This window comes from Athene noctua, chromosome 6, assembly GCF_965140245.1.
Source record: "Athene noctua chromosome 6, bAthNoc1.hap1.1, whole genome shotgun sequence".
NCBI classification, from domain to species: domain Eukaryota; kingdom Metazoa; phylum Chordata; class Aves; order Strigiformes; family Strigidae; genus Athene; species Athene noctua.
In genome coordinates, this window is record NC_134042.1 from 4,320,061 (window position 1) to 4,345,284 (window position 25,224).

General features: G+C 45.6%; 1 protein-coding gene across 1 annotated transcript in view; it reads right to left on the reverse strand.

Moving 5' to 3' along the window:
- PAMR1 (peptidase domain containing associated with muscle regeneration 1) overlaps positions 1 to 15,730 on the reverse strand; it is a 57,993-nt gene extending 42,263 nt beyond the window's left edge. The window contains exons 1-3 of the mRNA XM_074909114.1: positions 15,633 to 15,730; positions 3,962 to 4,138; positions 3,085 to 3,213 (exon numbers count right to left, since the gene is read on the reverse strand). Coding sequence (XP_074765215.1) covers positions 3,085 to 3,213; positions 3,962 to 4,138; positions 15,633 to 15,705 — 379 coding nt within the window. The 5' untranslated portion in view covers positions 15,706 to 15,730. The remainder of the gene's footprint in view (positions 1 to 3,084; positions 3,214 to 3,961; positions 4,139 to 15,632) is intronic.
- Positions 15,731 to 25,224: the final 9,494 nt, after the last annotated feature.

Sequence of the window (25,224 nt, forward strand, 5' to 3'; positions counted from 1 at the left end):
CTGGAGGTTGACAAGGGCTGCTGGAGTGCAGGGTACAGAGGAAAGGGTCCTGCAGGGTCATTTTTCTTCTGGTTTTAGAATCTGATGTGCCTTTTAGGGCATGATAGACCAATCCAATAAACGGTCCCATTAGGCAATGTCTCAGTACCCAATTAACTCTATTCGGTATGGTTTTTTTCCTAATAACATTCCTCTGGAATACCCTATACCATTTCTTTTTACCAAACGATCTGGTGCGCTTTGGCTGCTCTTCAGCCGTGTGCATGTGTCCGGATACGCCACAATATGAGGCGAACGGCCCCACAGGCTGGCCCATGCTACTTCTTCCTCGCCTCCTCACATCGCCGCCTTTACCCGCAGTCCCCAGAGAGGCCTCCCGGGGCTCATCCCGCCCTCACGACGGCGGCGGCGGGAGCCAGGCGGTACCCGGGGGTGCGGGGCTGCCCCGCGGGCAGGCCTCCCAGCTCCCCCTGGGGGAGCCACAGCCCGCCCCCGTTAAATAGGCATTAACCCTGCCCACAGGTACCGGGGCGCGCTCCCCGGCATCCCGCCGCTCGCCCCGCGCCCCCCCGCCGCCATTTCCCCACCTGCCTCCAGCAGCGGGACGGGACGGGACGGGGCGCGCGCGTTCCTCCGGGGCCGCCGGGCGCCACCTGGCGGCGCCGCCGCCCCTGCGGGAAATGGCGCGGCCGGAGGGCGGAGCGGCGGGGCGCCGAGGCGGGACGGGACGGGCCTGGGGCGGCCGCTGAGCGCAGTCCGGGAGTGTCGGGATGGAGCCGGAGGGGTGCTCGCTCCCCTGGTTACGGCGGAGCCCGCCCGAACCGCTCGCCGCCTTGGCCCCGGGAGCGGGAGCCCGGGGCCGCGGCCGATGCTCCGCGGCAACGCCGCCCGCGCCCCGCGAGAGGGAGACAAAGCCCGGCGCTCCCCGGGCGGCAGCGGCGGGTCCGGCCCGAGCCCCGCCGGGTGCCCGGGGCCGCCTCCCCGCCGCACCGGTCCGTGCTCCGGGCAGCGGCCCGAAAGCGCTCAGGCGCGGGCCGGGCTGTGGAGGCTGCGGGCGCTTTGCCCTGGCGCAGGGGCGAGGTTGAGGCCGGCCTGGCTGGGCAGGTAAAATCCGGGGAAGACGCTTCACCTGGGGACGCCCTGCAAGGGCTCTTCTGGCAGGAGGAGCCCTCCGTTCTGCGGGGTGAAGCTCTGTGGGCGCCTTGCCTACACGCCCATTTTGGTCAGGGCAGGTCCCACGGGCCGTCCGTGATCGCAGAGGGCAGCAGCATTTGCAATACAGCGTGAAGCAGATTCCATCCTCCAGGTACTGGGGTTGCGCTCCCTCGTCTCTCCAGGATTTATTGGCACTCTGCTGCTGGCGAGGTGCCCGGGGCAGGCTTCGAAGTTTCAGGTGTGATCCTTTCGCGCAGGTACCTCCTCCGGTCTCCAAAACGTGCTGTGTTAGCGCAGCCACCGTGCCAGCAGCCAGTGTGCGCTGTGGCCCAAAGGGCTACTGGCTGGCCGCCCCCCAGGCCCAACACCACGCAGCTGTGAGCCGGCACCTGGTGTGATGTGCCTGGTGTGGCACCTGCGGGACAGGCAGTGTCTGGGCTACTGACAAGGCTAAAGTGAGCTAGCCATGAGAGCCGGAGCAGGGGAGCTCAGGAGGGCACTGCGATCACAACTGGCCCCTGCACTCCTCTGAGAGTGGAAGAGGCAATAGGACAAGAGACCGCATCCTCAGTGTCATGCTGCTTCCCTCAGAAGAGCAAACGGCAGGAAAAATATGACAAAGCTCTGCAAAATTTCAGTATTGCAAAAATGTCCAAACAGGCTGCAGTGTGAGGGTGTTTTTGCTTTAGAACACAAATAGGCAGAGCAGTCTGAAATATACTGTAGGCAGCCGATCTACTGAGGCAGAGGGAGGCAGCGTTAGATGAGCTAATGATTCTTTCTTGGCTCTGCTCTTATGAAATGTGCCAGGGGAGCTCTAGCATCGACCCAGAGCAAATGGAACTTTAAAGTGCTATCAGAAATCACACCATAAACTGCAAGGGACTCAGTTTATCAACTTCCAAAGCACCAAGGTTGAGTTAGCCCTGTTGCTAAAACATGTTGATTCCCCATATTCTGCTGCTTGAAGCAATGATTTTATTTTGTTTGCTTTCACCTCCTGAATGGTCATGGGCTGTGTTGGGAAAGCAGGTTCAATTGTTACTTTAAAATCCGTGACTAATAGGAGATAAGACTAAGATATGTAGAACAACAGACACCACAGTAAGAAATGCAGAATGCTTTCATCCGTTTCAATGAACTGTGAACAGAGAGACAGTCAATAAAAATTGAAAGAGGGTTGGTGAGAGGCTATACCTTCACAGGCGGGAAATTGGTAAAGGAAGTACTAATCTTAAACTATCCAATTAGCTTATTGAATTCATTATTGAAAGGTACCATTGGGACCAGCATCTTACCCGAACCCAAGAAGCAGAAACATTTTGTACGCTCTCAAGAACAAAGCCTTTACATACCACTACAGAGCCTGAAACACGCCTGGTCCATAACAGCACTGTTAGCAGTTCCAAGACACTTTTCCAGAGCCACCTTGGAGTGCGTTGGAGCTGTGCAAAGGAGGGAGGGAGCACTGGGACCTCCTGGGGGCTGGTTCTGCAGCCCAGGGGTTGAAGGAGGACAAGAGGAGAAGCTCTTTGATATAGCTGTTGCCCTTGTCAATGTTTATGCTTTGCCGAAGGCCTTGGGGAATCAGTTATGCTGAAGTATGTCCAAGAAATGCAGAGAACAGAAGATATCCAGAGTCACAGTAGTTAAAGTTTTAAAATAAACCAAACCAAAATAGAAGTTTAGTAGGGTTGTAACCTCCCATGATTTGGGGCCCCGGGCCAATCTCTAGCAGATGAGCACTGGGAGCAGCTTTCCCTACTGTAGCTCTGCTTACTGCCTGGTTGGTTTTGCCTTCTCCTGCCTGTGTCCTTTGCAAGAGTCACCGTAAAGGAGTAACTGGAAAGGTACAGCATGGCTCTGGCTCCGTCCCACCCCCCCTGTCCCTGACACGCCTCCCTTGCTGTTCAAGTGTCGGACACTTACTCATGCAGTCCCCTCCATACCAGCCAGCTCTGCACTCTGCACAGTAGATCCCCTTGATGTAGAAGTCATCCAGTGTCCCTCCCCAGGAGCCGTTGCGGCAGGACTTGCAGTTCTCAAAAATGGTGCAGCCTGAAAGGAGAGCCACTGTGTTAGAGGAAAGCCATGGCGGATTGTCCTGCAGACAGCGGAGCAGTGTCTCTCTCTTTTCCACAAAAATGCCACAAATTATGTTAGTGTCTGCTGCAGTGCTGACAGCTTCCCCACTGTGAACTGTACCCAACCTCCACCCTCAAGCCTTAGGCAGCTCAGACTGACATTTGGAGCCAAACTCCCAGTCTGACTTGCCCAAACCTCTAAATCTCATTACTTTGACTGTAAATGTCTTTCTCAGGGATCTGAACGTGGATGCTGGTGCTGCTTGGGCCCAGCCCAAGGGACTCTGGTGTCCTTGAACCTGGTCCTGTCTCCTGCTCTTTGCCCTTTCCTCCTTGCTCGCTGGACTGTCAGGTCATCTATCCCTTCTCGCTTTGGGGATGCACATCATCCCAGAGCACCTACGAAACACTCCTGGTGTGAAGCCAGCTGCAACATCACCCTTTGGCAGCTCCCAAGCCTGCCCAGCGTGCCCTGAGGATGACACTGCTGGTAGGAAGTGTGTTCTTTTTCTGGCAGTGGTGCTACCTGCTGCGAGGGCACCTTGCCAAGCGTCTTGCTGCTGCCAGCAGAGCGGCAGAGGGAGTTCCTGAGGAGATGTGGGACAGTGCCATGCCCCGGTGAGATGTGCCTGCTCTTGCCGCTCGCCTGTGCAGCAGCTGCCCTTACATGCTGATGCCTTGGCCAAAGATCTGGTGTCAACACAGTGGGACCCTAAGCATACCTGGGTGGATTAAGCAGGAGTCACACTCGTTCTCCTCGTTCCTGCAGCAGGGAATGGTGTAGCCCACTCTTTCTTTCCGTCCTGGGCAGATGCACTCAATTTGGTCATACTCGCAGCACTCCCGACACATGATATTCCACTCAGCTCCCGGACAGTTTTCATTGATCACGGTGTACTCTGCAAGTGGGAAACAGAGAGGGAGATACACAGAAATTATCCATTGGAAGCTGAGGTTTGACGGGATCTATTATTCTGTGATTTGTCAGATCATGTGTGTCATGAGGCTGGCCAAGGTCCTCAGCCCAGGAAGTCCCAAACTACATGGTAACACATGGTCAAAATGTCAGCTCCGTTTGTGCGTCTAAAGAACACAGGGGCAGTTTTGCAGTGCCAGCCGGAGAAGGCAAACAGACCAGAGGGAAGGAATATATTCACTTCAGTCTTTTCCCTGCAAGGCCTTCCCAGTTCTGTGATGAGAAAAAAAGTTTAAAAAACCCACAGAGGATGATGTCACATGAGAGAGTCTTCTCCAGATCACAGGACTGATTTACACCCTCATATATAATATAGATTATTTAAAGTATAATAACGTGGTTTAGTCATATTTCTGTTCATTAATTTCCTACTCTTGAAGACCAGGGTGTCCACCAGGAAAGGCAAATTTTGAGGCTGGGTTTTAGCTGGTTTCACTCCCTATTTTCACTCAGAAGCACACGGTGTTACACTTGGCTTCGCTGCCAAAGGAAACAAGATTTTTCATTACTTTTAAAGGTTCATTTTGTCTGGCATTTCTATTATGGTAACATTATTAATATATTTTTATTATTTAGCATAACCTCATATGATGATATCTAACCTATGTTGGGTGCCCTTTTAGGAAATTACCTCAGACTGTGACTCTGGATGGCCGCAGGAAGTGCCGATCCTATCTTTCTCCACCAGCATGCTGTTTAAATTCTACAAAGTGAATTCTAATGAGCACAGGGTGCTGTCAGCATGTGTCCTAACCAGCTGACAGACCTGATGACTGCTTTCATGGAGTTTGATGGTAAAGAGAGAGAGAGCAGACTAGAAAAATGAGACATGATGGAAACATAATGAGACTATCTCTTTCTTCTTCCCTCTCTCCTCCCCTTTTTTCTTTTTTTTTTTTTTTCACTGTGGTTAGGTAACATTCTTTTGCCTTTTATTTTAAACTCTGAGTAACAGGGCTGCCTTGTCATTGCAACAAGCCATACATCTCTTAAGGCGCAGCACTCCCTTCCGTGCCTGTACCTGGATCCCTTCTCACACTGCTGGTTTTTGTTTCATTGAGCCTCATAACCTAATTACCATGCCTGCTGGAGCTCCCTACCACTGAACCTTGCTGCTCTGTCTCACTTGATTCTCCATAGCCTCATGAAGCCTGGTTCCTGGAAGCTTATCTTTTCCCCTAATGATATTTACTGGCTCCATAGAAAACGGACCACCAAACTGTTTCTTCATTTTTCTCTCTTTGGCTGGGAAATGAAATTCAGCCCTTCCTGCTCCTCAGAACTCAGCCTTTCCCTTGTGCCTGGTGTACCGACCGGGAAGAGTCCACCACTGCTCTGAGCTTGGAAACCTGGCTGCTGTTTGTGCTGAAACCTTTCTTTCCCCTTTCCTGCCCCCATAATAATTCCAAACAGAAAAAGAAAGCCATTTCTGTCATTCAGTAAGGTTCTGTAATTTTTTATTCCAATAATAAATTCCTGCATCGAAATAACCTTAATGTTCAGCACTTATATAGCCTTTTTCCTGTAGATCTCGACATGCTCTACAAAGTCCTTTTTCCAGATGGGAAACTGAAGCACAAGGGAGGTGAAGTGACTTTGCTCAAGGTCCCTGAAAAATAACAATAGCAGAGCCAGGAATTAAACTCATGCTTTCTAATTCCCAGAACAGCAGTCAATCAACTTGGCCAAGTTGGGACTTCTTAACCTGTGGCTATTATTCTCTTTTAATTAAGCCATTTATCTATGAACTGTATTTGATTCAGATTCCAGAGCAAATTGATTACACGTGTCTAATTATCTTATTAGAACTGACGCTCAGTTTGATACACCTCACCATACATGACTGAAAATAACTGTATCTGTGGCAGGTGGGGGTGGGGGTCTCAATCCTTGTTGAAGGAGAACTCCTCAGAGTCTGAGTAATAAATAACTACCCAACACTCAGGAGCTTTTGAGGAGCTTCCTTCAAATTCTCGTGTTTCCCAACTCAATCTATTTTCTCTCAAGATTCTAAAGCTTATAAATAAAATGGCTATATCCACGTGGCTTGTAGTTGTAAATTGTCCAGGAGAAATTTCTAATTGCATCTGTAAAATGATCCAAATGTTCACAGGAAAAGTTGCACCAGGGTGACTAACAATGTCTCCATCCTTGCAGGAACTCAAAACCTGGCAAGATAAATCTGTGAGCAACACAACGTACCTTCCAAGTTAGCACTTCTCTGAGAGAGGGGACTGGTCCAGATGACCTCCAGAGGTCCCTTTTAATCTAAATTACTCTATGCTTCCATAAAATATTACACATATATTTATATATGTGTAGAGAGTGTGTCTGTGTGCACATGCATATTTATTTTTATATGTAGGGGTGTACACAACAGGGCAGATGTCACACTCTTGGTGAATCGAATATGTGTATTTGTAGTGTAAGTCGAGTTTAAGGTAATATTTAATGTTAAGATGGGAGCAGCAGATCTTGGCCCTTAAAGAATTGTAAAGATAAATTTACTGCTACCTAGAAATGCTGTTTGCTCACTTCTTGCCCCTGTCTCAACTGAGAGAATGAAAATAGACTGTCTTTTGATTTACTGACAATTTAATTCCCTTTCAGGTTCCCAGGTACTTCAGTTTGGTCAACATATATAGCCTTGACAAGGAAATATGTGGATTTGAGATTTTTTTTTTTACGTGATCCTCTGCAGGATTGTCCTTACAGAAATCTTCAAATCTATTATTCTGAAGTTTTATAGAAGCTGTTCTTTAAAGAAATTTGTGTGAAGACTTTATGCATCTCTCTAGTAACGGCAGGATTCCTTTTGTTTTGCATAAGTATCTCCAGGCTACTGAACAAAAGGCAAAGGAAACCTTTCAGAAATTTAAGAGGGAGGTGCACAGAGGCTCTAGCTCTGTGTTTGTGTTGCTGAGCTCAGCCTGGCTCTAGGGAGGAAGAGCCATAACCCCACTCCCCCTGGTGTGTTCGGGGAATGGTAACCACTGGCGGTTCCCTACACCCACACTTGGCCATTGTGACCCCAAAACAGAAGAGAATGAAGCAGGGAAGACTGAGGGGAGATTTATTGACTGAGTAAAATACTGGAAGCCAGGCCTTGGCCAGCTGTGGCAGAGATAATTGTGGGGTGCTTTGTAGGCTTGACTTTGATAATCCTCCAAAGCAGACAGTCTGGCTTGCAGGCAGTGGCTGTGCCTCTCAGCATCAAACACAGTCCAGAAAGTGGCTTGACCTGATTTTGAGAGGAGCAGGAAGAAGCTGTTTGACAACCCGTGCAAAATGTTTAGTGGAAAAGAACAAACAAGTCTCTGGACAGGCAAACAAACAGTGGATTAATTGATGGGATTTTAATGACGGAAGAAAAGCCCATTAAATCCAGGCATAAACAGTACACATGGAAGCAGCTCAAGACCATGGAAACCAAGCAAGAAATGGCTGCATTGGGAAAGCACACGAACCTCTGGGGAAGGTGTCGGAGGGAAGACCTGCTTGGCTCTGGAGCCTGGCAAAGCACAATGCAGCATTTGACCCAAAGCTTTGAGTCCAGCCTGGGGGACAAGTGAGGTGGGAGATGAGCACTGAGGCCTATGCAGGGTGACTGGTAATTCTCATGCATTTCCAGGTCCAGATGGCAACACCTTCATGCTTTTCACTGACATCTGCACCTAGCGAGACCACCTAGTCCCTAGAGCACATTTCAGATCCTAAAGGCTGTCAGATCCTGTCAGCTTTTTTAAAACGGCAGTAGGAGGGGATGTTCCCACTCAATGTCCTTCTACCTGCTAGTGGCGTCAGTCCCAGGCCTGAGTTACAGCAGCAGCAATTCATCACAGTGATGCTGCTACTTCCCCAGTGCTGAGCCAGGGCCTTGGAGGAGCAAAAGGCTCCTCACTTTGGGGAGCCCTCCCCGCTGACAGGTGGGCCCTGAGCTTCCTCTGTGAAAACCTGCGTGTGGGTCATGAGCAGCAGCAAGGAGAAGATGCATCAGGATGATGTGGAGGTGAGGCTGACTGATCCTGCTCTGGCCTCCGCTGAGCCAGTGCTGGGAGCTGAGCTGCTGAAAAGCAGATGAAGAACATCTGCAAAGGACCTGGCACCGAATGAAATGCACAGCCAGTTTGCTGAGCGGTTTTATGCTTATTGACTTCTGTTGGTAGCAGGACCTCAGTTTCTCCACAGATCCTGAAGACTCCAGAGGCAAAACTTTCAGCCTTTGCTCTTGATTTTGACTCAGCTCAGTGTTTGCCTTTTAAAAAGTGGTGCTTGCCTGCCTGCCTCTGTAACATTGACCCACAGGAGCCGGTGAAGGGAAGGAGTGGAACTGGGTTACTCCTGGTGCTGAAATAGCTTGATGATAGTTTTAATCTTCTGGACTATCAAGCTTCTACTGTCACTCACTTCCTTTACAAAGTTGCAGCAAATCCAGCTCTGCTTTGACTTGCCAGGCTCTCCCACATCCCTCACTTTCTCTGGCCCAGAGTTCCCTTTGTTGCTTCTTATTTTTTGCGTCACCTTTTCAAAATATACTGACTTCCTTGGCCTAGATGTGCTTGGGCAGTCTGGGGTGCAGCAGAGGAGCTTGAACAGTTAGCGATGCAGTCACCATCTCCCTGACACTCACAAAGTGTGTCTGTTTTTCCTATCACCCTCATGGTCTGGGCACACATATGACTCAGCCATCTCTGTCCTCACTAAACCTCAAATACTATCCTGTTCCAAACTGCAGGACTTTGGAAAATGAGGTGATAAAAACCACACAAGAAATTCTTTTATTAGTACTTGGGAAGGGTTGTGATGGAGGTTTGACAGAAATATTGTTTGAAATTGTGTGGAAATGCAACCTTCCAAAAGGGTAGCTTTTACTGCACCATTCTGCAGAGCCAGAAGTCTCCTCGGAAGGTAAGTGAATGCTCCATGAGCACTCACCCTGAAGACTGGAGATATGTTACTTATTCTTATGCAAGTGAGTTCAAAGAGGATGCCCAAGTAATAAAGAAATAGCTGCAAGGATAAGACCATCTTAAAGCACTAGTTCTATTCAATACAGGGTCTGCTGGAAAAGATAGTGATGAATCCTATGGGACATACAATGAGCTCAGTCAAATTTCTCATTCAGTGGAAAAGCAGAGACCTATCAGGGATGGAAAAAAGTCTGATCATCAAAGCAAGCTATGTCTAAGAGCTCAGGGACAAAGGAAGAACTGCCAAAAGCCAAGCTGAATTTGACCTTGCAAAGGAAATTAAAATAATAGCAAAAGGTTCTTCAGCCGTATAAAGAAAAAAGAAATAAAGAAAGAGGAAGAGAGACTCCTGTGGGATGGGGGTGCGGGCGAAATATAAGACTGTGGTAGAGAATGTAGTGAATTATTAGCTTTCATCTTCAGGGGAATTGTTTATGTGAGCAAGGGTTTGAGGATGTGGAAAGAAATAAAGTGTGATCCACATATTAGTGAGGTTCTAACCAACTACAGTTTGCACCTTGGCATATTCAAGAAAACCAGCTTCAATTTTAGTTTATTTTACTAGGTCAGGCTTAAAGCTTTGGCGATTTGGGAACAGATTCACAAGCACATTCACATTGCTGGATCAGGGGTGGGTCAGGCAGCTCGTTATGGTAAAACTTAAGCTTCCACACACTTGTCTTTTGTCATAGTGAATCACTCATAGATACCTTGCTAGATAGAAAGAGGATTTCTGTTCCAAAGGTCTGAGAGCTGGGAAAATTATATGGCTAAGAACTATGGTGAATTGAAGCAAGCCCGATCACACCAATTAACTCTTGTGTCTTCCACTCCTTCAGAATAATTACTTTTTCAGGTTGCAGTTGCTTTAAGCTGATATAAGCCCATGCTGCTGCCGAGATGGGACACTTTTCTCTCTTCTCCCCCTGACTTCCTATTCCCATTCCCTTTCTCTATGCTGGCATTAGCTACTATGTGGACGGATCAGAGAACTGATCCAGCAGAAAACCAGTTTGCCATCTCCATCCATCCTTAGGAGAAAAAAAAAAAAAGAAAATTTACAACCTAAATGTGCTATAGTGTCCTCCAAAAGAGAGATCACCTTAGGACCCTGCTGGTTATATGTATTTATCAGAATTCCTGAAAGACAGAAGAAAGTGTTTCATAAGTACACCCATATTTTGGTCTGAAGTGACGGAACTTCCCATCCTGCAAGTCCATTCTGTTTCCCTGAAAAGATGAGTTCTCCTTCCATACCTCAATTTATCCATCAACACATTGGTAAAACATGACTTAGGCTCAAAGAAGTATTATTTCAAATTACTTTGAAAAGTGCTGTATGAATTAACAGTGCATTGTAAGTAAGGGCAGATACAAACAGATATATCTCTAAAATTAGAGTCCATAGAGAATGACTTTTTCAAAGTGATTATTCAACCAGTTCATGTTCCACAATTGGGAATATGCTCCTTTTTATATGATTGCATTTTAATTTTTCAGCATGATGCTCTAAAACAATTACTGCCTTCTGTAGAAGAGAGCATTTGAGTTTGAAGGAGCGATTTCTTAAGGCTCTCTTCTTAGGGAATGTTTGGCCATGTAATAATTCTAAAATGAAGCTTTCTCATTTAAAGAAAAAATAGGTCCAGCAGAGTTGAGACCGGTAACATCTGACATTTTCTTTAGGTCTGTCTCTTTTTTATTACTGTTTTGTCCTGCTCCTTTCTTACTCAGATCTACTGTCATTGCAGAGATGTGCAAGCTGGGCCCCACCCGGTTGGTATCATGTGTGTGGTCATTAACAGGAAGAGCTCTGAGCGCACAGGAGATCTTGAATTTGTCAGCTGGAAATGAGAAACATGTTGGGTGAAACTGTGACTCCACTGCGATGAAGAGTAAAACTCTCCATTTGATTTCAGTAAGGCCAAGAGGAATAGACCTTGGAACGGAAGAGAGGTGTTCCCTTTGAGAGGCTGTTACTGGGCCTCTTGGAAGAGAGTGTAGCCCAAACCATTCATAATGAAGGAAAGTGCAGGTCTTTTTTCTTAACCTCTTTTTGCCTCAGATAACCTGTTGTGCAAATGATGCCTGTTTTCCTAATAGGTGTGTTAAGAAGATGAAAGGGATAATGCTGTCTCTAAAAACATGTGCTTCTCTTTAGAAATGATGTACCTATTATTCTTTTTAGCAGCTGGGCTAATTAAAAGAGGAGCTAAAATACATCCCTGCTTTAGTTTTACTCAGTGTGCTTACTTTATGGGTCGCAGACCTTTGCTAAATAATTAGACTGCTTCTCCTTCCGAGGCATCCGTTCCTGGCCATTACTGCATGCTTTCACACAGCGGTAGGAGTGGGGGGAAAAAAAGAAAAAAAATCAAAAAAATCAAAGCCAGTTTGTGAACACAGGGGAGAAATCTACTATACTAAGATGAATCTGTCCACTTAATAAATGTGCATTAACTCAACTGTCTTTTTTATGTCCCAAATGCAGGATAGAATTGAAAGCAGACTAAACTACTACAGAAAGTATATTCTGTTTAAGAAACTCACTGAAAACCTCTCTAGTGTAAGTACAACTGTGTTCTGCTGGATGAGACCACCGTTGTCTTAAGCTGTACCTTTTTCACAATTCAGATCCTGTTTCACATAGAAAAAAACACTGATGCACTTTCTCCTTCGATTCAGGAATTGGGATCTGCCTAATGTTGTCAAATAGGACGGTCTCTATTCCAGGTTTCCTGATGACATGCAGTGTTTAGTAGCTATAAATTCAGAACTAAATAGTCCTCATGTTGTTCCTGATAGACTGTAGGTTTGTTCATCATGTTTCTACAGTAGTGCCTTTTTTACATTTGTAAGCTTCTATTCTTAACGAGGCTGTGACAAACCTATCATAAACTGCCAACACTCCTGCTCCAAGGACAGAATAATTGTTGTTCAATTAAAAAATTATTTTTGAGGTCTCCATCTGGTCCTTAACAGGATTTCTCTTGTGACTTCCAAAGCTTGTACCTCTCTCCACACTGCTTTGTTTTGCTTTGTCCGTGATAAAAATCAAGTATTTTGGTGTAACTAAAAGGAAAGCCAAATAAAAATTGTGCTTTTTATTTGTGAGGTCTAGACTTCACCCATCTAAGTGCTATAATGATGGGATAATGCAAAAACAGCATTAACACAAATAGCTCTAGGGTTTTCTGTTTCCAGTCTTAACTGAAAACAGGACTGTCAGTTCAGTCTTTCTTTCAGTAATACCACTGCCCCTCAGCCAACCCGGCCTCAACTGTGATGCCCAACCTGCTGGGTTGTGTCACTCCCACCATCTTCCTCTTTCCATAAACCTGCATGCCCTGCAGCCCCTCCTCTTGCCTACTCTACCCCCTGCTGCGGAGAGGACGGAGAGGACGGACAGCTCTAGGGTAGGATGCTATTGGAAACTTCCCTTTCCCTTTCTTCCTACATTTCAGCAGCCCTCGTTCTCTGGTGGTAAGCTGTAACATGCAACATAAAGCCATGCTCCACATCTCCCAAGTTGAAACGCTGCTCTTCTCCCCATTTTCTTGTAGTGAACCCTTATATCCCCTCCTTTCCCTTTAGGGACAGGCTAGAAAAATTATACTAGTGCGATCAGGAAGAGATTTTCTTTTCTTTGAGCTGCAAAACAAGGAACAGAAACAGGTAATGAATGTAGCACTTCTGCGTTAGTGACAGCAATGATGAGGTTAGAGAGCCCAGCCCAGCCTTTGCTAATGGGGTCTGGGGGGCTTCTGCGATAGGGGAGAATATCTGGGAATCTGTGGAGAAGAAGCAGCTGCAGTATTGAGATTCATGACCACATAACATGAGAATGTGCTTGTGTTATAAACGTGGAGGAGTGGTGCTAGACCTGTCGGGAGCGCTTGCTTGCTGTAACAGCACGAGTCCTGGGTCACGCTGGCAGTTTAACTGCCGTTAATGTCACCCAGATAGAAATAGTCCACACAGACAGCAGCGAAACCCTGGAGCCTCCATCTCCAATTTTACTTCACACAGCTCCCCCAGGGTGTGCCGGCCAGCCCTAACCAAGGACTGCCGATGCCCTCAGGCTGGCAGCCCCTGTCCCTGCTGGCAGCTTGTCTCCCTGCCCTGTGGGCTCCCTCCCTGCCTGCCCCCGGTCCTGCGGGAGGGAGAGGGGCACCCACGTCCTCATGGGAGGTCATGCTGCCCGCAGCACCCGCACGGCCCTGCGGTGGTGAGGGCTCCCTCTGGGAGCAGGGAGAGCCCAATCTTAGGCACTGGCAGGCTTGCAGGGGCTACTGGGAGCCCCTTGAAGTGGCCAAGGGGTTGAGAGTGAGTAACCCCAGCTTTTCTCCAAAATAAAAAGCAAATTTCTTTCCCTTTGTCCATGCTAGGACCTTAAACATGTGAACTAAAGTAACCCATTTGCTAAGATTGAATGCATCTGGATACGTCTGAGTGCATCTGGTCTCCACTTCTCTAGACAGAGGCTGGAGGGGGAGGGGAAGAGAGGTTGGGAAAGGTTTAGATAGGCAGAAACACACACAAACACACATATATTTTTAAGGAAATATGAGTCACTTGCACTTCAAGTTTATTACAAATATCAATTCCCAGACCTCCCCGACTCCTGCCCCCAAGTCTTGAGGCAAGCCCTGTGCAACTGGGTGTGATAAATATGGATAAAAATTGGATACATCTGTGGGGAGGAGGAAAAATGCTATTTTCCAACCTGCCCTGACATGCTAAGGCCACTGCACTTCTGAATCACTCCCCGTCTCTGAGTGCCCCTCCTTCCACTGCCAGAGGGGGGCTCCTGCCCCCCCCCCCCCACTGCCAGCTGTGTGCTGGGCACCCCCCCAGCAGGGCAGGAGAGCCATGGTGAGGGAGGAGAGAGGGCGAGGAGGATGGAGCCCCTCCATGTGTCCCCCAGGCGCTTTTCGCACTGTTCCTGGCACACGAGGAGCTGTTGTCAGGGGGGAACCTGCGTCCTCCCTCCCAACCTCGCAGCCTCACAGCCCTCATGTCCCATTGCCCGTCGTTGTCCTTCTTCCCACCTCCCCTCATTGCTGCTTCTGGGGGGGGGCCGCCAGCAGTCCAGTGTCTGCCCACTTCTCGTCATGAGACATGTCACCCCCACAGCAGGAAGGATTTGGTGCTCGTGTAGCTGTTGGACAGCCACAGCCATGGCTGCTCTGCCACTGGCAGGACTATTTCTGTGCCACTCGGGCATGTGCCACGGAGCCACCTCGCCTGGCCAGTGTGCAAGGTGGCACGTGGCTGTGGGACAGGCCATGGCAGGGATGAGTCGGTCCATGTGGGGAGAGGTGTGGGGACGCTCTCTGTGCTTGTGCCCCAGGGGGAAGCTTTGGCACGAGGTCAGCTTGCCAGGGTGGCTGCTGGCGTGGTGGCCAGCCTGGACGGCAGATGTCCCTGGCCACCACCTGTCACCCGCACCCTGGGACCCCAGGGGCCGGCAGGGAAGGGCATCACAGAGACAGACCCTGGCGAGGCGGGCTCTGAAGCACCATCCTCGACACCAATTATCTACAGCCATGGCAATTGGGGTGCTGCGTACCTGACAGCTCCCCTGGCAAGAGGCGCTTACCTCGCCAGGAGCGCTCAGTCTGCGGCAGCATGAAGGGTGGGTGATTGAGGGCACCTCACCTCCCAGTCCTCGGGGCTGCAGCTCCTGAGAAAGCAGCTTGCGATGCTGACAGCTAGCTGCTGCAAGCAGCTCCAGCCACCTCCAGGTGTAAACAGCCCACATTCGTGGCCATAACAACAGCAATTTTTCAATCAACAGTAAATGCTTTTTGCTTAATCTTATCAAGAAGAAACTATACATGCTGGTTCAGCAGAAACTGGACCAAGGCTTGATCATAAAAAAGATCATTCTGCTTTAACAAGGCTTCCCCTTCGAAAGAATAATATTGGCAGAATTAAAGCCCAGATCGGAAACAATGTGTGGCTTTTGTTTTCTTTTTTTCCTTCACTTCTTTTCTCCTTTGCCTTCATTCTTGGTGTTGGGACTGGAGAGGAAAGTCTCTGTCTTGCCAAACTAAACAAATTATGCTTTACAATTCAGAGACTTAAATGCCTCTTTTTATCATCATTTCCTTAGCACTGAGTGTTGAGAAAATAAAGCAGTAGTAAGCGAAGTGATTGCATACCCTTTTCTTGATGGCCATTGGCAAAAAAAATCCAGCCAGTTGTTTCTCTTTAAGGCTGTTAAGTTTGTCTGGAAATCATCCGTGGGCAAACCTCCCCCACACCCACTCCATGCCAACAAGAAAAAAAATAAATAAAGCAGAACCCCTTCTTTCTATTATTACCATCCCTGCAGATCTCTCCACTTCCCATGACAGCACATGAGATCAAACCCCTCTGACCACACTGAAGGGAAGGGACTCATTCGGCCGTGCCGGGGACGCACACGCTCGCTTACGGTACCTCTTGGCAAGCAGGAGATGAGCAGGAGCTGGAGGAGAGTGAGTCCTACATGTGTCCAGGGGGCTCGCTCCATACTGCCCAGGCCAGTGCAGCGGTGTGACTGCTCAGGAAAGGAAAGCAGGCAAACAGCTTTTACTGGGACCTCACCAGCTCCAGGCTGCGAGGGATCTCGGATTTCAGACCTCAGCTCGCTCCCATCCTCACCAGAGGGGAACTACCTTCAAGAGACTTCTCAGGCGTCCAGAAGCACGACGTCACCCCAAACCTCTCCAACTGCTGCCTTAACCCTTTCTGGACTCTGGCAGCCGATCCCTTTTGTGATGGGTCTATTGGCTCAGTGAGATAGATAGCGATTTTCATCTCGGAAAGAAAGTTATTGTAAAGGGGGAAGAAACAGAAATGCGAATATCTCTTTATATGAGTCATCCCAGTTGCTGTGGGTGAGCTGAAGTTACAGACCTCTCCAGGAGGAGGCACTTTGTACATGCTCCGTTTGGGCATGCCGGGGTTTATGCACCCCCGGGATGCTGCTGCCCCGAACAGCAGGGCTGGGCGCAGGGTGGGCACAGAGGGGGATTCTGGACCACGCTCCCATCACTGGGCAGCCTGGCCAAGTGAGATGTTCCACTTCATGACGTGCCTAAAGTAGCCACGCATTCTTACGGTGGGGCAGATGAATGAATGAGGCTCGCTAAAAGTTCACTCTACAGTGGATGAAACCACAAAACACAAAAGGAATCACTTGGCATACATGCGTTCGAGCTAGTCAAAACCTTTTTACAGAGTCCATTTCTGCCAGAAATGTGATTTTGGCAAAAGTGAAATGTTTTGTCGGAACATGTTGATATTGAGGAAATGTTCAATCCAAACAAAGGAGACCATTTAATTTGGATTTTATCTTTGTGTCATATTTTGTTTTGCCTTTTTTATTAACACGTGCTACTGATTTTATCTGGTCTTCAGCTCATATTTCATAGCAGTGTACTTCATTTCTTCTAATGTTTTTCTTGCACAATTTTTCAATACAATTTCAAGGAAATATTTCATAGTTCTAAATTAGACTTTCTCAATTCCATTTCTGTAGCTAGTTTTCAAAATTCACATATATTGTTAGGAGGGAAGAATTGAACTATTGGCATTTGCTTTGGAGTAGAAACTCAAGTATCTCAAAAAGTTTTAACAAATACCTACAGCTGTTTGTAAAGTTCTTAAGCATGTCGAGCAACCTCAAAAATTTGAGAGCAGTAGCCAATGGAAACCTTGAGTAGTTTACTGTAGTGGAAAATCCATTACAACTTCAGGTGGTCTTTCATGGGGTGAATTCCTTTATCCAGACAGCTCTCTAGGTTATGCTTGTCTACCAACCTATTGACTTTTAGCTGTGAACAGTCTTCGAAGTATTTGTGCTCCTTCCATATAAAACAATACCAAAGTATTAATGTTCATCTTTTTTCTCTAAATCTCTTAACACTGATGCAAACCCACCATTGAGAATACCAATATAAAAAGACCTGAGATAGATGTCAAGATTTTAACCATTATGGCACATAATGCTACTCAGAACATGTCAACATAACATAGTACTTGAAGGACATTTTACACTCAGCTGCCTTTGACCTTCTGCATGGCTCGCAACAATGGAACCAATGCTAACTGCAAATACAGTAACAATCAGACAATAAGCATATAGTTTGCACTTCTCAAACACCATCTTTTTAACAATTTCAGTCTGATCTATAGATACTAACTGTGGTGGGTGGACCTGGCCTCTCCTCACAGAGGCCCCTGCAGCCCCCACTACCAGCCCTCAACAGGGAAACCCAAACAGTAATTTATTTTTCACACACCCCTGTATTTCGTAGTAGCTCATGTTCTCCACCTCTGACATCACAGGCAAAATGTTCACAGCTTTTGTAAAAGGTGAAGAAACCAAGGCTGATGAGTGAAAAGCTCTCTCAGGGCACAGGAGTCACTGCAACCACAGTCTGTAGCAATCTGAAACCAGAGTTCTAACAAGTGGACTCAAGCTCTTTGTCCAATCCTAGTGCGTGTGCTGTCCTCGCAGTCCCAGACCAGCTGGTGCCCAGGGTGTTCGGCACCTCAGGAGGTGGCCACCAACGCTCTCTGAGTGCCACTGGGCCCTGTGATGGTTCAGCCACCCCGTTCCCCCGGAGCCCTTGATAGGCATCTTGTGCCCCAGAGCCCTGAAACTCTGCCTTGGTGGTCCCCTGCTCCTTTCTCATGGCTCACACACATGTTCAGAACTCTTTGCTAACTCCAGCTTTGGGTTCCTCTAACAAGCCATTGCTGGTGAGGGTCAGGAGGGAAAAAACTAAGGAAAAAAACTGAAGCCCCCCTAAACCAGAGGAAAACAGTGAAAATGGGGAGCCCCTGCCTCTTCACAAAGAAACACAAAACTGTTTTAATGTCTGTAGAATCATGATTAGTCTATTTCCTAACCCTTTTTTCTAGTAAACTATTTAAACTAAGCGTCCTTTTAGGACTGAAAATTGGCTTACAGATATCTGAGGCTTAGATATCTCTGAGGGGAAGTCTGATGAGGATGTAAGCCAAAATCTGCTTTTGGTGTGTGAAGTGAAGGGAAATCCCAGAGCACTGAATGCGACTGGACACAGGGAAACAGAGTGTTAAGGCCAGATGTAGACGACCTAACACTTAGGTTTCTCATAAAGGCCAGAACCATCAGGGAAAACACACCCACAAGGGCCACAACTATTTGTCTATTTGAGCCAGTTCCTGTGGCGAGACGCTCAACACGGTGGAAAAGGAGTAGCTGACGTTGTGTCTTTGTTCCATGCATGGAGCAGCTCTGCAGGGACACCTTCTGTTTTAGGGTTAGCTCATCGTACCTTGGCACCTTGCAAAATTGGTATAGTTGGTGGATCCGCTCCTCCTTAGAGAATGGCTTAGCAGCCAAAAAAGTGGATTCAGCCATGATCCCACAGATTTGCACGTGGCCTATTTACACAGGTTGTCCAGTGGGGTGTAGCTTTAGCCCCAGGAATGACTCTGGGCAACTTACACAGTGCTCCTGAATGCACTTCTTGCATTCCTATTAAGAGGCAGGGACCAAACCAGGCAGATTGCACCGGCCAAATATTTCAGGCGGTATGTAATCTGCCATGAAAGAAAGCTAAAAACTCTTAACCATGTGTTTGTGCTGCTGAGGAATCTCACTGTAGCTTTTGGCTGCGATGTTTGTATCTGCCCTATTGCTGAACATACTTAGAGTATAGGTTTGAAAAATCACATTCCACTGAAACTGAATTGTAAAGCAGATTGCTGCAAAAATTGATAGAGTTACCATATTTTAATAGTCATTTTAAAGTACCTAGCAACCCATTTCAACCTAGAGTATAACAGGCCCTTTGATAATTAATAATTGACCACTGAATGAATAATTAATGTGTAATTAATACCATTAACTTGTGCTTCTGATAATCTGACATCAAGTCCGAGACATGAAAACACTGTGTGCTCGAATCTCCAAGAACAGAAAGAACACCACTGTTTTATAGTGGGGAAAAACTGGTGTGCAGGGAGATGAGCTGAGGTTCATATCCTGAAGCAGTGGCAGGTCAAGAAGGGAACACAGTAACTTCACCCCCGTTTGGTGACTCTGGTCTGTCCTGCTTGAGAGGACTCAGTGAAGAATAATGTATAGTTCTGAATAAAATCAGTTTGGACTTGAAATAAAATCACTGTCTAGGAGCCAGAAGGGCTTTGTTTCAGTCTTTGAAATTTTAGCGAACTTTTTATTTCCCCCCATTTTCACAAACTACTGAAATCTCATTTCTGTTACTGGAACATTACCAGAAAGCTTTCTTCTTTTGTGACTTCTGCTCAGATGATTCCATCCCAAATGGTCCTGATGATCTTCCAGAGCTCCAGAGATTCTGCTGGAAGGAAATCTGTGATTTTCTATGTTATTCAGTGACACTACTACAGATTGGATGCCTTCACAGGACAGCCTTCTTACAAGAACATTTGGATCCCATTTCTCTCTCTCTTCTCACAGGCAAGATTCCCACTGAAACTAGTGAAGTCTTCTGCCAAAGAAAGGGTTTGAATCATCTGAGCTCAAACATGCTTCCAGCAGGGTTGGTGGAGTTAGGTCTTGAACTTTAGTGACTGTCCAATAATGCCCATCCCACTCAAACAAAATCTGAAGAAACCATTTAAAAGGCTGTAATTTGCCATTGTAAAAGAAAAGGGACTCACTGGGAGGCTGGAAAGGTCTTGTATCTCAGAGGGAAAATAAAGTTCAAATGAAACTCAGACCTGGAGCTTTAGGAGTAGCAGGAAGAGCAGTTAATGAAAAATTAGCACTAATGTTTTATTCCTCCCATCAAAGCATAATTGTCAAGTAAGGGAGTCCTTTTAGAGAAGAGATTACAAAGTGTTTGCCTTTAAAATGCAGCTTTTAAAAGAAATCCCAGACCTTACTGTAACATCTGAGGAACATTTTATAAGTTTCCGGGAGTATTAAGAGTATACTTTGCCCTTTGGGCTTCAAGTTCTGCCAAATGTGTGCAATGCAATATCCAGCATCTATGAACCACAGTAGAATTGCAGCAGCCTACCTACACAGGCACCTGCAGGCGAGGGCTTTTTCTGGCCTGAGCTACACAAACTATTCCCATCTCTGTGTGGGATGTTAATCCTCAGTGACTGAGGTACCACAGTCCAGGAAAGCTAAACAGGTGAGAATGGGAGAAGCCAAAGAGTTAGGAGCCATAGTGCCAGCACACATTACAGCCCCTGACCTAATGGGATTTGTACCGACAATGGTAATGCTTAGGTTTGTTAAAGAGATTTTGACAGAAAAATCGAGGTAAAGTTTATGATTCCAAAAACGTTCCTAGACAGGTGATCAGCAAAATAAGGCCAGAAAAATATGACTGCTAATATAAAAAAAAAAAAAAAAACAAAAAAGACACCTAACAAGAAATATGCTTTTTTTCAGTTGTTATTTCATGTCTTAATATGTCTGGATGTTTTTTTTCAGTGATCCTTCTGTGTTTCGCTTTTGTATACAGTCTAGGATGATCTTCACCATAGCAACATGTAAGAAAAGAAACAGGTGGAAGGTTTGGTTTGAAATTAAAACTAGCCGGTAGTCAAGCCTACTTAACAATCAGTCAGACATTGATATTAGAGTCTAAGGGGGTAACAAAAAAGGGCTGCAATTACATATTTCTCTACATGCACATGAACAACCTGTAGATTCATTTTTGTGATACACGTTTTTGCTTCACAGGTTAATAAATAAGGTTTTCTAGGTTAATGAATAAAACTTTTAGTCTGTATAGCAGATTCAAACAGATCACCAACAGAGACACAGAACATTAGCAACTGTTTTGGTTTTATTTAAATGTGTCTTATATTTTATGACCTTGTGTACATGTGAGTCAGCACGGAAACCAAGAAGATAATATGATTTTGAGATAAAAATCTAACCATGCTCCATCTAGGAGGCAAGCCTAGCACTGCAGGACGAAGTCCAGCCAGATGAATCTAAGCATGAAATAAAGGTCAGAAAAATGTATGTTGGAAGTAGTTGGTGGAAGGTCAGCTTTTCAGAGGTGCTGAATGTCTGATTTTCCACACTGGAAATGTAAAAGTAGAGCACTTCTGGAAATATGATTCACACAAGCTGTAACTGCATTGCAGTTAAATAATGGAGTGATGTAAGACTTGAGCAGTGGTGTCTAACAAATTAAGAGCTTAGTTTAAAGTGCAGGATTTTTGTGATCTCCTTTTCTCCTTTCATTGATCCCCATAAAAACTGAAATTAAGGATCACTTTCTCTGTCCCTGTAGGTCAAATTTGCCAAAATGTCCTTATGAATGTTCTGTGAGAAAGTCTAGTTAGGAACAATTGTGCAATTCTAATTACAAGGAGTAATGAAGTAATTAACCTTTTATACAGTTGTCTTACATGTCATACCAGTAAATAACCAGGAAATGTACAGTATGTACAGTAACGTGCCATGGATCTTCCCAATGCATCTTTTGGGAGTTCTGCCACCCATCATTTAACATCCTCTTAGGCTAAACTTTTCCCAGTTTTTCTGTCCTCCCTTGAATGACTTGACTGACCTTGACAAAAATGGGGGGGGGGGGGGGGGGAACTGAATAAGATCACAAAGACAATAAAAATATAATGATTCAGAAAGATAGAGCAGGATTGTTCAAACTAATAGGTGAAGTGGCTGAGATCTTTCAAAGCAGTAGTCCATTCTGAAACCAATTGGACAAGGTCACCAGGGAATTGCAAAATTCGATCTCGTGGTATAAAAATATATACTGATCAAAATCGCAGGCCAATATGCAGTCATGTCTTCAGTTTTATTTAAAAAAAAGTCATCAGCATCTTCAACTAGTGCAAAACCAGGTGCTGAAAAGCAAGTTGCTGAAAAGAAGCACGTTGTCCACCTCTTCTGTCCCTATCAGACATCAGTGTGGCAGTTGACAGTCCCAGTGATTCTGCTTCCACATATTTATTCTCCATGTCATCCTTGTCATTTTCAAACTCTGGCATGCCAGATTGATGTTTCACGTAAAAACTTTTTTAAAAAAAAAAAATTTCCTAATAATTTTTTTTCATTATTTTTTAGGCAGCGATATTGGGATATGAATCAGAAAGATCCTATGTTGTAACATACAGTCCCTCAGTATTTAAACTGGGAGTAATTCTGAAGCACAGGTCCCACCCACAGCCCTTACATTAATTTCTATGGGAAAATTTGTTTTGCTGTCTGTCAGATCACTAACTGTTGCACTTTTCAGGAATGCATGCTCAGTGAGTAGTAGCATATGGGTTTTTTTCAGGAAATCCCCCTCTGTGTATCTAACACCACCCAAAAAATGAACCTTAGTATAATTCTGTTACTTACAGCTATATAACCTGGGAAGATTTAGAAGATTTATAAGCTGTTAATCAAGGAAAAACACTATACAGAAAAAAAACATGAGCTAAAAAGTTCATTCGGGTTAATGGAAGACTTTGTATAGCTCATAAGACTTCCGTTTAAAATACCCGTGAAGATACTGCACAGTGCTGATCACAATGGTATTTTAAACTGACCTAGCAAAGATTTAAGCACATGCTTAACTTTGATTAAACCAGTAATCCCACTGAATTCAGTGGGGCCACTTGACAGCCTTTCAAGTTTTTGAAGCCTGAAGGTCTTAGTGGATAACCATAAACGAAAGTGGGAGAAGTGACAGTTCCAGGGGTCACACAGAGCTTTCTGCCTGGGTGCCCGGGCTGCCTGGCCTTCCGCACCCCCAGAGGTGGGGAGCACTGCTGTCATCATGCAGCAGCAGACAGGAATGAGGCTCTCATTTTGCTGTGTGCTGCCTGCTTTGCACCAGGAATAAAAAGAAATGGTTTCCATCTGACCAGATTTCCCACTGGGATTACCAACAGACTAGCACCAGACCGCTGCTTCAGAGACACTGTAAGACGGACAGGAGTTTCTAAACAAGACAGCCTTCAGCATTCATTGTTAATAGGCGTATCAGAGTTTTTAGTAAATATTTATGTAGGGGCCTCCAGGATTAGAAATCAACACCGCTGGTTCTCTTTAAAGATTGAAAAAACTCAGCTGAAGCAAAGTAAAAGATTTTACTGCATCATTGTTGCTCCCCTTGACTGTTAGCATTCAGTGGCATGCAAGCTGACAGAGAGGGTATTGATTTTTATTACTTTGAACATTTCTTCATATAAAAGAAGCAACAAAAAGGAGTAGAAAAGAAATAGCAATTCTTGTTTTCTCCAGCAGGACTCTGGTATTACAAGTTTAAGCAGTAAAAGAAAGGAATAGCCTATTCCATTACACTCCGTCCTGCTAGGAAATCCACATTTCTCCATCCTTGTTATTATTTCTCTATCTTGAAACCACAATGAGAGCATGTGCCTCATAACAGCATAGCTTTAAACTTCTAATATGTATTCATGGCTCCCTGAGACCTTCCCAAACCCCTGTTGCACTATAACACAAAAAAAAATCATGAAAGGAAAGAAAAGTCTGCACAGAAAAGTCTGCTTTGTGTAGTCTAAACTGCTTCAGGAAGGACCTCAGAATGGAAGTCTGGAACCCAGCAGTGAATTTTTCATTTGTTCTAAAAGAGTATTGATTATTGTGGGGATTTTTCCTATATATTTGGTTCTGTCCATAATTCCACTGTTTGTATCCAGTCACTGCCTTCTGTCTGGAGAATCTCTTGGTCACTGACATTTGCTTTGGGTTTCTCTTCATGTATTTTTAATCCAAAACATCTTGATCCAAAGCCACTGAAGTGAATGGAAAGACTATCACTGAATTCACTGCCCATAAGGGCAGGCCCATAAGGGCCCAGATGATTAGCTGATACAAATTTAACTGAAATTGAAGGCCATGTCTATGCTAGGCTGAAACAGAAACCTCTGGAGCATTTGTGAGCCTGTTTTGTTTCCTTTCCTGCCTGTCTTGACTTACCTCTTGGCTGGCCTGGGCATACATGATCCTGTAGATGATCCAGTTATACCTCAGGCCATGGATGGAAGCTCATCCTACGGCAGGAAGGCAGTTCATCTTCTGGGGCAGTCACGGGACCACCCTTTGCAGACAATACAGGCATAGTTAATATGAGTGCACCACTTCAAATAACTTTATTTTCTAGAACTGTGTGACTACAGGCAAAATTGTAAATTACCTATAACATTTCTTTCTGTATTAAATGTGCTCATGAACAAGGACTTTCCCAAACACTATCAAAATAAACATTAAGAAGAAATTTCCTGTATGGACTGTTTAATGTCATAACTATCAAAAGTTGGCTTTTCTACACCTTCAAAAGTAGCCACTGTCAAAGACAGGAGAACAACTGAGTACATCCAGCTGTCTGACCTCTGAGGGAAATTCTTCTCTTGTTGATGTCTTCAGCTATATTTCCCAAATGTTTTGGCATATTAAAACTATGCATCTTTCCTGAGCCACTTAGTAAACATTTCCTTTTAGACAATTAACTTTTAACAGTAGTATCTCAAGGCTGAAGCCAATACCAGCACCTCAAAATGCTTAACTAGTTTTCAAGTGCAGCTTTTATCTCTCTGCTGTAAACACACATCACACACGTCATTATGAGTAAGAGATCTTAGGCAGAAGCCCACAATAGCGACTCAGTGACCCACTTAATGGAATTGTTGCACATGTGGAATATTACAGTGCATAACTGAGGTAGACAGCAATCATGTTCCTTTTCATAATACACGGCACTTCTGCTCTTTCAACGGGAGTCAGTCAGTGACAATTGGTTCTCCTGCCTCATCTATTCCCGATCTAAGGTGTAATTCAACCGACATGTCTCAGTCCTGGCCTCTCGCATTTTGTACACTTGCATGGATTTTCCGTTTCAGACATGAGGGTAGCATCCATCTCACCAAAGGTTAGATGCTTGTATGTAGATATCCGAGTTAGTGCTCTTCATTAGAAATGGAGAGAACTAGGAACTTCTGGTATGCGATTTAATAGCATTCTTTTAAAAACCAGCATTAGGATAAGCATTCTGTTCTCCATGCACTA